This window comes from Eremomyces bilateralis, assembly GCF_010015585.1.
Source record: "Eremomyces bilateralis CBS 781.70 unplaced genomic scaffold P152scaffold_5, whole genome shotgun sequence".
NCBI lineage: Eukaryota > Fungi > Ascomycota > Dothideomycetes > Eremomycetales > Eremomycetaceae > Eremomyces > Eremomyces bilateralis.
This window is the reverse complement of record NW_022985071.1, coordinates 310,604-322,481: the sequence shown is the minus strand read 5'-3', so window position 1 is coordinate 322,481 and position 11,878 is coordinate 310,604. Positions and strand designations below refer to the sequence as shown.

The 11,878-nt window shown below is 50.9% G+C and overlaps 3 protein-coding genes across 3 annotated transcripts in view; all 3 read left to right on the top strand.

Annotated features, from left to right (window-relative positions):
- Positions 1-1,721: 1,721 nt before the first annotated feature.
- Positions 1,722-3,726, top strand: P152DRAFT_472000 (FAD/NAD(P)-binding domain-containing protein; the record flags this gene model as incomplete). The annotated part of the gene is made up of 3 exons (XM_033681122.1): positions 1,722-1,909; positions 1,966-3,393; positions 3,453-3,726. The coding sequence occupies 3 exons, from the start codon at positions 1,722-1,724 to the stop codon at positions 3,724-3,726; spliced, it is 1,890 nt and encodes a 629-aa protein (XP_033535852.1).
- Positions 3,727-4,046: 320 nt separating this feature from the next.
- P152DRAFT_506163 (uncharacterized protein) lies at positions 4,047-7,074 on the top strand. The gene is made up of 6 exons (XM_033682466.1): positions 4,047-4,268; positions 4,316-4,367; positions 4,426-4,493; positions 4,547-5,297; positions 5,351-5,602; positions 5,661-7,074. Exons 1-6 carry the CDS (start codon positions 4,147-4,149, stop codon positions 6,678-6,680), a joined length of 2,265 nt encoding a protein of 754 aa, XP_033535851.1. The 5' UTR covers positions 4,047-4,146; the 3' UTR covers positions 6,681-7,074.
- A 2,814-nt stretch (positions 7,075-9,888) lies between these two features.
- Positions 9,889-11,878, top strand: part of P152DRAFT_392943 (uncharacterized protein) — a gene marked incomplete at both ends in the record, with an annotated part of 3,582 nt that continues 1,592 nt past the window's right edge. The window contains 3 exons of the mRNA XM_033676172.1: positions 9,889-10,798; positions 10,868-11,526; positions 11,577-11,852. Of these exons, the coding sequence (XP_033535850.1) occupies positions 9,889-10,798; positions 10,868-11,526; positions 11,577-11,852 (1,845 nt within the window). The remainder of the gene's footprint in view (positions 10,799-10,867; positions 11,527-11,576; positions 11,853-11,878) is intronic.

Here is an 11,878-nt window from a genome sequence, read left to right as displayed (position 1 = left end):
CCTCGATTACCACTTATTTTTGTGCCAAAAGACCTCATTTTGGTAAAGTTATTGATTGTCAAAGTAAGGGGTGGGTGTAGAGATATTCAGGTGAGAATGGGTCCTGTGCGCAGACTTTTGGCTTAGTTAGCCTTAGTACTTTAGCATCAGGTAGAGTACAGAAACAACCAAAATCATGAAGTCGTTCTGGTCGTCAGGGCATCTAGGTCCCCAGTCCCTGAATGTCTCTCCGCCACGTTGCTTAAAGTCACATAATATGGCTTGATCGGATCTGCCCCAATGCACCCAACGTGCCGCTAACTAACTTACTAACATATTTAAAATCTGAATAACTGGTAGTTATCTGAAATCTGAATATCTGCTGTGACTTGTTAGGTAATTATGGGCCCAACTAACTGACTTCTATGTAACTAACTAACTAAGTTAAGTTAACTAACTTAAGTTAACTTAACTAACTAACTAAGTTAGTTAACTAACTAACTTAGTTAAACGGTAATAAACCATCCTAAAGTGTCGCAGACCAAGGTTTCATCTAAGGGAGCTCGAGGATACAAACTGCATTAATAAACTTGCCACGAATCTCATATATCTGGAGGGCCAGGGGACCAGGCATTGACATAAGAACACGCAACTTGAACGCAACTTTCAGATACCTAGATCACACACACAATACAACAACTTCGCTGCCGGAACAACAGCACCTCACTCCCAACCATTTTAGCACATCACGTGCGACATAAAGTTTGGGCCGTCTTTTGTATGATTGGACCAACCCAGACCGGATTGGCCGATTGCCGATTGGTGCCGTTCGGACGGACAGGCTACGTATAGTTTCCGCCAGCTGCAGGGAGATCCACGCAGATTGCGGGGAATATCCATCTGACGCGGAGTGAATATTCATCCGTACTATTCATACTCTGGAGATACGAGCTGTTACGGGCTACGGCTCCCTAGCGGCCTAACATAGCTGGCACCGGATCACGACCCCAGATCGGATCAGATACGCTCAAATCCCTCAGCGTTTCACCACAGGGGATATTTCAAATCCTGAAGTGTTGCGTCGGCATAGGAATTTTGTTGACGTCTTGTGGTTTGTACGCACCTGTCCTGCCCCAGACTCTCAGAGCTTCTCATTCGGACAACCGAGCTTTCGGTAAGGAAACTTCATGCAAGATGAAGCTTCCGCTTCGATGTCATGTTTTCACGTGCCATGGTCAGAAATGGGGAAATCGGAATGGGCCGATTATGCGCTACGCAGCTCTCTTTTGGCCCTGAACTATTAATTACCTATCCTCGTGCTCCCTCTGGCCGATGCTAACTCTATCCGGACTCCCAGGACGGTTCCTAAATCGTAATTACGACTTCTCCCAATCTGTAATCAACCACTACGAGGCCTAAGTTGACTCGACCGTCGATGCTCGTCCGCGACGCTCCGCGTGTAACCTCCGCATCTGAGACTTCTCAGGCCACGAAACTTTACCCTTATACACTTGCCAATCCCCTCCTCTTTCGGTATTCGCTTGATCAACTCAGCTCGGTCAGTGGTTGACAAAGTCACGACTTTGACCGCTCTCCGCATATCCTCACCATTCAAAGCAAACAGCGTTAATATCGTCCAGAAGTGGTCGACCCTTCTGTGAAGACAAGTGTGTACATAGCCCGTCTATCACGAGTAGAGCTGGAACCAACTGTCCAAAGCGTTGAGGCAGCAAACGTCCACAATGCCGGAAGCCATTCGTCGAGTAAAGGGGTATGGGGAGGGTGCATATACATACTACCCCGTGGTCGTCGTCGGTGCTGGAGAATCGGGAATCGCCATGGCCGTCAGGTTGAAGACAGAATTGGGTTTCGACCAGTTCCGACTCTTCGATAGGCAGGCCGGTATTGGAGGCACCTGGTGGATCAACAGGTACAATGCTCGGTCCCACGAAACCGTACTTCTGCTGACCAAGGCTCCACGATCAGATATCCCGGGGTTGCCTGCGACGTCCCGGCGGTCTTTTATTCCTTCAGTTTCGCCCCGAATCCCAACTGGACGAAGTTCTTCCCTGACGGCCCGGAGATCGTCCACTACCTCCACGACGTGTGCGAGAAATACCAGATCACCGACAAGATCGAGCTGAATACAGACGTGTCTTCGTGTCGATGGCTGGAAGACGAACAGCTATGGGAGGTGGAGCTCCGTCATCTCGTCCATGGGATGGGAGATCTTTCAGCAAAAGACCGCCAACGGGTACAGGACGAACAAGGAGCGGGTGCTGTCGTCTCGTCAACTGAGACAATCAGAGCCAAGATGCTGATAAGTGGTGTTGGAGGTCTTGTCGAGCCAGCCGGTGTGCCAAGGGGTATCCCAGGTTTCGAGACTTTCCAAGGACCGGTTTTCCACTCCGCCCGATGGGATTACTCGGTGGACATGACGGACAAGAACGTTCTGGTGGTGGGAACCGGTTGTAGCGCCGCGCAGTTCGTTCCGTCGCTGACAAAAGCTCCGTACAACGCCAAATCCGTGACCCAACTCATGCGGTCGCCGCCATGGGTGTGTCCCCGCATCGTGCCTCCGGGTGGTAACGAGTGGTGGGAGGCAAACAGTCGAACGCTCATTACTCGCGTCCCTGGATTCGGTAAGCTCGTCCGATGGGTGGTCGCTGGCATCGCGGAATCCGCCTTTATCATGTTTGGAAGTGGTAAGATCGCGACGTGGTCCCGAAAAGCTTCTGAGAAGGAACTCCTCAGGCACATGAAGAAGACTGTCCCCGCAAAATACCATGACATGTTAACCCCGGATTACGGCGTTGGCTGTAAGCGACGGGTTTTCGACGCAACGTGGTTCCCAGGATTGAACGATTCGAAAATAGAGCTAACAACCCAGCCGTTGACGAGGGTTCAGGAGGATGGCGTGGTCATTGGACCTGGATCCTTGTATGCTGGCCCTGGCAAATCGGAGGAGGAGTTGAAGGCGTTAGGACCTGAACGGAAAATCGATGCGGATATCATCGTACTCGCCAACGGCTTCGAGGCGTACAACTGGTTCCATCCGCTTGAGATCATCGGTCGAGACGGCAAGACGCTGTATGACGTCTGGGACGAGCGTGGCGGACCGCAAGCGTACCTTGGAGCTGCCATGGACGGATTCCCCAACATGTTCTTCCTCTTCGGACCCAATACCGCGACCGGGCACAGTTCCGTCATTTTGGCTTCAGAGAACATGGTGAACTTCTCGTTAAAGTTCATGGAGCCCGTGTTGAAGGGCGACGTGCAGACGGTGGAGGTGAAGAAAGAGGCGGAGATCGCGTACACGGCTGATATCCAGGACAAGCTGAAGGATACGATTTGGATGAAGGGCGGTTGCAGTAGTTGGTATCATAAGGACGGATGGAACTCAACTGTGCTTCCGTGAGTATCCCGACTATGCACATACCTTCTGAGCTGTGCGCTGACATTTTCTCCTGCAGATACTCCCAGGTATGGTTCCTGTTCAGGTGCATGTTCCCGCGATATGGCGACTTCCACTTCAACTACACCTCGAAGGGGCTATGGAAGCTTCGGTTGTCTAGGGCGACCAAGCTTCTGCTTCTCACGCTTGCCTGCGTGGGGACATACCGGGCAAGGCAGGTCGGATTGAAGTTGGCGGATTTGAAGGGGTTTCTGAGGGTTGGATTCGGCTTTGCCCTTGACTACGGAATTCAGGCGCTGTCCAATGCAAAGAGTGTCGTCAGCGGAGCGTGAGCATTTAGCTATGATACCATGCCAGGACTGTGCCGGGGCTGTGGTTCCTGGATGCTTCTCAGCGAGGAAGAGGTGATCTTTTGATTTTTGCAGGTAAATCCTGGATACGCTGCCTTGACCAGAGATCTATATAATCTTCTATTGCGACATAATTTACGAATTCCAACGATCATATCGTGCAGTTAAACTCTCACAGAAGCATTTCAGTCAATATCTATTGCCGTAACCGGTTAGCCTGATGCTGCTTGGGCAAGGTTGGGATATCAGAACCCAGTCGCAAGGGACGACCCTCGTAGACCCAGTCATTCTATCTCCCTCCACCCATCCATAATTATCCCAAACACAAGGCAGTTGAAGGATTATTGGTCAGCGCAATCGTGTCATTTCTTATTTCTGCTAGGCGAATCCAACCGCTGAGCCATGGAGGATCCTGAGCCGTTCAGCCCGGGCTCCGAGGACAGGCACTCCGGGAGCAAGAGAAAGGCCGACAGTAGCGGACAACAGCAGCGGGCGAAGAGGAACCGATATATTTCCATCGCATGGTATGACTATGTGCTCGACGGGCCAGAAGTAGAGCTAATGAGGATAGCAATGAGTGCAAGCGAAGAAAGATCAAATGCGATGGCAAGACTCCATGCCAGGTATCAACAACCAGATCCTGCGAATCCGGGACCAAACTGACCATGTTCCGGGAAATAGAGATGCGGAAACCTGAGTCTCGATTGCGTGTATGCGCCGAATTGTTGCACTAACTTCAAAGACACCGAGTAAGCAGCAATGTACCGTATACCGCTCGACCGCATCTACTCACGCCTCCAAGGGACTTCAAACGAATGCAAACGAACATCGATACCCTCCAACAACAAGTCAACACCCTTTTCACCAACCTCACATCTCTCCGCGACAGCGTCGAAACGAGCTTCAATACCCTCGCCACCAACCCCGTTTTCTCCCAGCCCGTCGACCAGCGTGCGCTCCCTCTTCCCAGCCTCCCTTCGCCCTCGCCGAACCCCCCTCCCTCCCACAAGCAGCGCTTCCGCGGCCCCACTTCCTCCGCCTACAATCTCGGAGTGGCCAATTCGAGCCTCCAGGGCATGGGTATCGGCGCGTCGGATGAGGCGCTCGAGGAGGCGGGGATCACACAGGACGAGACTCCGAGGGCTAGTCCACACCCGCGGCATGCGAAGTCCGCGATGCCGATGGGCAAGGACCCGTTGTGGCTTCTCACGCGGGAGGAAGCGGTGCGGTTGGTGAGGGTATGGCAGGAGGAGATTGGGGTCATGTACCCCGTCCTCGATGTGACGCAAACGCTGCAGCATGCGAACAACGTCTATCAATTCCTGGAGGCGGCGGTGAAGACGGGGTTCAGCACGACGGGGTGGACTGGGCCCGACGCTCTCGTTGATCCCGAGACGATATTGTTGAAAGTGGTGCTAGCCACCACACTCATGCTGGACAGTTCTGGAAAGAGTGACATTGGCAAGAAGTTGTATGACAGCATTGCTTGCTATATCGAGGAGCAATTGACGTCCAGCGCGAGCCTCCACAATGTGAGGATGTTAGCTGTTGCAGTAAGCTGGCCGCTTTGGTTAAACACAACTCAGCACTAACATATGGATTGCAGGCCATGTATCACTTCCACCGGGACGATGAGTGCCTGGCATGGCGTATCGTCGGGGTTGCGGTGAGACTGTGCTTCGAACTTGGCCTACATCGAACCGAAACGTACCACAAGCAGATGACTACCTATCCTGAGAGAGCTGTTGCAACCCGGGTTTTCTGGTCAATGTACGTGCTGGATAAGCGATGGAGCTTCGGTTGCGGATTACCATTTGCGATGCAGGATTTCGATGTTGATCCCCGGGTTTTACAACCGGTAAGTGCACACTAATAGAGGCCAGAATCATCCAATAATCTTACTGATATGCCGAAAGGATGGGCCTCCGTACTTATTGGCCATGATCGATTATAGCAGGATTGGTTCGAAGATCTGGCGCTCGATCACGAATTGGGATGGAGCGAAAGCGACTTTCAATGAACGCGAGATGGGATATCTTGACTACGAAATTCTGGAATGGCATCGCTCCCTCCCGGAATCTTTGAAATATCTGCCACCCGCTGCAATACCGCAAAGCGACCGCTACAGTCGCGTTAGTCGCAGGCTCAGAATCATCCTTCTCCTTCGCCGGAACCAGATGCGTATTCTCATCTATCGACCGATCCTGCACAACACAGCAAGCATCAAGGACAATATCCGCCACGCCGACACCGTTGTCGATATTGCCAAAGAATCCCTCCGCATCCTCACCGAGATGAGCCAGAAGACCGAGCTTTATAGCAACGGAAAAGTGTTGTTCAACTACTTCCTCATCTCCGCCGTCGCCGTCCTCATCCTCGCCGTGTGTCACGCCCCGCAGCAATATACAAGCCAAGTCCGTGACGAATTCAACATGGCGGTCGACCTCATCAGGGGATTCTCCGCTAATTCCGGTGCTTCCAAGCGTCTGTGGAAGACCCTTCGCAACGTGAAAGAGGCTTCCCCAAAGCTCGGTCTTAACCTCAGCTCACGCTCCGGCGCCGGAAACCAAGCAAGCGATCCTCATTCAGACGCTGCTGTCGCTATGGCCGGCCTCGCAGGCCACCCGATGAACCACGCGTCCATGCTTTCGACCAATCTAGGGATGGCCTCACAAGCTAGCAGCAATTCCGGGATGGGCAACGCGGTCGGGGCGAACGGCATGGAAAACAGTCCGAATGGCATGGCGAACGATCTGACGGATTTGTTCGAGGCAGCGGGCGGGTATTCCGGGCTGGCGCAGAACGGAGAGTTCTCGAGCATGGTGCAACCGCCGGGGGAGATGGGCCAGCCGCAGGGGACTACTTTGGACCGGCCTGGATTCATGTTCGGGCAGGAAGAGGAGGATTTGTCGAATATTTTAAGAGATCTCTTCTAGTTCAATGTCATTTTTGTTTGTCTATCCGTACGCGGATCATTGGATGCACTGTTTCTGGTATCGGCTTGGTCTCTTCCACTGCAAATTCTCGCTCCCTTATTCCTTCACAAGTATCTAACCGCTTAGCACCCAATTTCGATATGCGTTCTTGTTGCAGTGGAGACGCTTTGCGCCCTTCCGTGTGACCGCACAGAAACTCTTTCACAACTTCCACACGGCGTCTAGTCCGCTACACTTTGAGGAATTCAATAATCTTCTCCAGTGCTACGAAGTCACCTTCGACGGTCCCAGCAAGCTCCTGCGTCGGCCATCCATCGGTCCATCCCCCTCCGAAGTCGATAACTCAGGCATCATCGTCGTCCTTGTCAATATAATAGTCCCTGCTTTCCCGTCGCCCAGATGAAGTCGATCTCGTGGGGTTGAGTGGTGACGTCCCGGATTTGAGTGGCCTATTTTTTCTCGTCGAGATTTCTCCACGGCGACTATCTCGATCTTGCTCAGTGTTGGGCTTTTAGGATCGTGGTCGATGTAGTTGAACAGACCGGCAACGATTTCGTCATCATCTGACTTGACAAGCCCTACCGGCTTAGGGACGCCAAGAGAAGGATTGGCCTCCGCCGCCATTTGGAAGGAAGTGACTTCTCTAGCAACTTCTCCGTTCGTGCAGTTGGTGACCGTCTTGTCCCAATTGGTGAGGCCATTGACAGAGACCTTCACTATCCTATCTCCTAGTACCTCTTCCGGCAATTCCACCTCTGCCCAGTTATATACAGGCAAACCGCTGGGGGTTGCAATTGGGGGTAGGCGGATCCGCTCATGAGGCACGGTATGTTGTTTGACGACTTCCAAACACCCTTTGACCGTGACCAACTACAACGTGAAGGTTTCGGGGTTGAGTAAGTCGCGTAGACCTTCCCGGTTGCTCTCGTCAACGACAGAGCAAATTCGCGAAAAAAAGGGCTGACAGTTAATTGCAAGGATATCCATAATTTCTTCCAATATTTTATCCCCTTGAGTTGTTGTTGCCGGCCCGCATCGCGCGGTCATTCCTTCGGAGTAATTCGACCTCGATGCTCTGCTCATCATCGTAACCTGGGGGTACTTTTGGCGACAAGAGGACTTCGAAATGTTTCTTGTTGCATATCATAGTGACCATGCAATCATAATTGAAGCCGCAATCCATCGCTGAAAGAGCGGAGGGGAGCAACGGATATGTTCCACAGCCGTAGCTGGTAACAAAATGACCGTATAAGACTCGGATTGTGCTCAAAATTAGTGACTTCTGCCGGAGCAGTCCTAGGGTGTTGCCACTGGATAACACAGAGAGCAGTTACTCTCGTGATTCTATTCAAATAGGTGTGAAGGGAATAAACATATAAGCGGGCTAGTAAGTAACTGAGTGATGAAGTTCCTTGCTAATTCGCCGAGGCCAACCAGTTCACCAAGGGCTATAATTATTCCAGTAAGTGGGGTTATGGTTAGTCCCCCGGTTTGGTTTAGCGCTCCCCAACTGGGTAGGTCTAATCATCCCCTTGAGCCGTCGCTGCATACCCCTCACACTGTCACACATTCTCATTCTCACTCTCCAAAAGTCCAAATTTAGATTCAGTGTAGGGGCCAGTTGAACACCGTCTTGGGAGATACTTCATACTGTTAAACGGCTAACATGGCGCCAAACCTTGAAACGTCTCAGCATAACCTTTTCCGCTATACGGAGTATGGTCATCAGTAAGTCTCTAAAGACCGCTCAAATGGTTGAGGTGACTGGGTACAGTACCCGATCTATCAGGTCAATCGGGTTTGTAGACAGTAGAACCAAAGCGCCAATGAGTTACATGCTCTCTTGGTAGGGTCTTTGACTACAGCTGAGTGTCTGCCTGCGAATTTACCTGATGGGCGAGCAACTGCGGCACCGCAAGACGCAAGGCTGGGATGCGATCGTGTCCATGCTACCTACAAATCATTTCTCCGACCTTTAAAACTCTACAATCTTACCTACTTCACCTCCTGCGACTACCTCTTTAGACTGGGCGAAGTGACTTTCAACGAGCATTGCTTTCCAGCTTATGGTTTCCTTTCTGCGCGTTTCGTGCTGGCTCTACTAAAGTTAATTGAGAAGTGTGAAGATGGCGACTTCAGTATGTCCGCCCTATTCAGCCTCGAACTGTACTGACAAGTCTTCGTAAAGGCCCCAGCCCTCGCAGAGGCTACGAGGATCGAGAATGAGCGCCTAGACCGGATCAGAGTTGCCTTGAATAATAAGAAGCTCGTGGTTGTTATTGGGGCTGGAGTGACAATCAGCGCAACATCAACGGTATTAGGCGAATCGCTCGCTCGAATATCGTGGCGAGGCCTGATACGACATGGCTTGGACTATCTTGTCACGGATGGCCACGTTGAGGGAAATAATCGAAGATTGAAGCGTGCATGTGAGATACTCGATCAGTCCAATCCTGATCTGGACGATCTGCTCGACGCGGCAGGTATTCTGAAATCTCTGCTCGACAAGACCCGTCAGCTGCCTACCTGGTTACAAGCAGTGTTTGACGGTCTCTCCAAGGAAGTTAGGCACCCAGCCGTGCTCGATGTTCTAAAATCGTTTCATGAGAAAGGAGCTATGCTGCTTACAACGAACTACGACGATCTCTTCGAAGAAGGCTACTGCAACTTGCGCCGCATCAACCAGTCTAATCATGAAGAGATCTTAAAGTTCCAAAGTGGAGATTTGCGCGGGATCCTCCATATACACGGCAGCTACCACACACCCAATGATGTTATCCTGGACGCAACGGACTATTATGAGGTTAGACACTCAGATGATATTCAGGGTATGCTAAGAACGCTTTGGAATACTTACACGATGATGTTTGTTGGCTGTGGATCCGGATTGGAAGACCCAAACTTCAGCGCACTGTTGAAATGGGCATGCGAACATCAGAGTGATATTCCAAATCGACATTGTCTTTTGGTTCGGACCGGAGATTCTCTCAGTCACCAGCCTCTGGTACGATTACAGTTTGGGCCAAGTTATTCGGATCTTGTCCCCTACCTGCAGCGACTACTGGAAGACCCCGTCCAGCCAGCAGCAGGATCGGATGGGCAATCGCGTGAGTAATGTTTGCAGTTCCAGGGCTGTGAAACACGTTTGTCGCTGACCGCAAATGGAGATCGTGAATCCACATCTGAGAGCCGAAATCCAAGGAATAGAATGCTCATTGCAGAGATGCCGTCAGAGAAAGAACTAGATCGCCTACCGATCGCTGCCGAAGCTCTATTCAATTCGTTTCAAAAGCAACACGAATCGACCTGTCTCCCCAATACCCGCGTCGATGTTCTGAAGGAAATATTCAACTGGGCTGGTGGCCAAGATGAACGGAGTATCTTCTGGCTGAACGGTCTGGCGGGAACGGGAAAGTCAACGATTGCTCATACTGTTGCCCGTACATACTTAGAGAATGGCCGTCTTGGGGCCAGCTTCTTCTTCTCAAGAGGCGGTGGAGATGTTGGCCATGCAGTCAAGTTCGTGACAAGCATTGCCGTGCAGCTTGCAAGGAACGTCCCTAATCTCTGTCGACACATTTGTGGCGCTATTGCGGAGCGTAACGATATTGCTAACCAGTCTCTGCGCGACCAATGGCAGCATCTTATCGTCAGTCCTTTATTGAAGCTAGACGACAAGGACTCCCGATCCTCATACGTTCTTGTCGTTGATGCCCTCGATGAGTGCGCTGATGAAAACAATATCCGGACAATTCTACAACTTTTAGCCAAGACACGATCGGTGACGAAGATACGGATACGAATCTTTTTAACGAGCAGACCTGAAATTCCGATTCGATACGGGCTCTGTCAGATGCCTGATACAGAACACAAAGATTTCGTCCTTCATAACATCTCGCGGTCGACTATAAACCACGACATCACTGTTTTCTTAGAAAGTAAACTGAGCCTTATTGGGCAGGAACGCTCATTCGGTGCTGGCTGGCCGGGTGAAGATGCCATTACACATCTGGTTCAGAGTGCAAGTGGGCTGTTTATCTGGGCCGCAACCGCATGTCGTTATATTCATGAAGGCGGAAGCTTGGCGGCAGATAGGCTGTCCATAATCCTTCAGGGCAGTCTTATAGAAGATCCCCTCTCGACGGATGACTCCGAAACAGATATCTCTTCCATTGACGACTCCGCAGTTGCACCGAATGAGCAGCTGAACAAAATCTACCTTACCGTTCTTAGAAGCAGTGTCGGAAATCTTCGAAAGAAAGAAAGAAAGAAATGGTACAAACTATTGAAAGATACGGCTGGAAGTATTGTTCTTCTCCTTTCTCCTCTTTCCATACTTTCCTTGGCTCGTTTGCTTAAAGTCAGCCCAGAGCAAGTTATTCGAACATTAGGTGATTTGCATTCCATCCTAGACATCCCGGATGACCTAATCCGGCCGCTCCGTCTGCATCACCCTTCATTTCGCGACTTCCTCCTCGACCAGAAGAGATGCAACGATTTAAACTTTTGGGTTAACGAGAAGCAAGCTCAGGGAATATTAGCCGCCAGGTGCATAGAGTTAATGTCCACCTCTCTTAAGCAAGACATCTGTGGAATGAAAGCTCCAGGTGTGCTCGTAGCTGATATATCGAGCAATCGAGTGGAACAATACTTTACTCCGGAGGTTCAATATGCATGTCTCTGCTGGGTTCAGCATCTTCAGAAGAGTGATACTCGGCTTCATGACAACGACTTAGTGCATCAGTTCCTACAGATGCACTTACTACATTGGCTTGAGGCGCTGAGCTGGATGCGGAGGATCTCTGAAGGGATCTATGCAATTACTTCTTTAGAGTCCGTTGCCCTTGTAAGTACACCAAACGCTTTACACGAGTCTTCCAGCTTAATTTAGTTCAGGAACATGACTGTCCCCGTCTATCCGAGTTTATTCAAGATGCCAAAAGATTTGCACTATTTAACCAGCCAGTATTAGAGTACGCTCCTCTACAGGTCTACTGTAGTGCATTGATTTTTACACCTACTATAAGTATAGTTAGGAGGCAGTTTAAAGACCGGATACCTCGATGGATGCAAAGATTACCCAAGGTCGAGAATGATTGGAGTGCTCTACTGCAGACGTTCGAGGGCCACGGGGGACCGGTCGAGGCCGTGGCCTTCTCGCCGGACGGCAAGGTGGTAGCGTCGGCGTCGAGCGACAG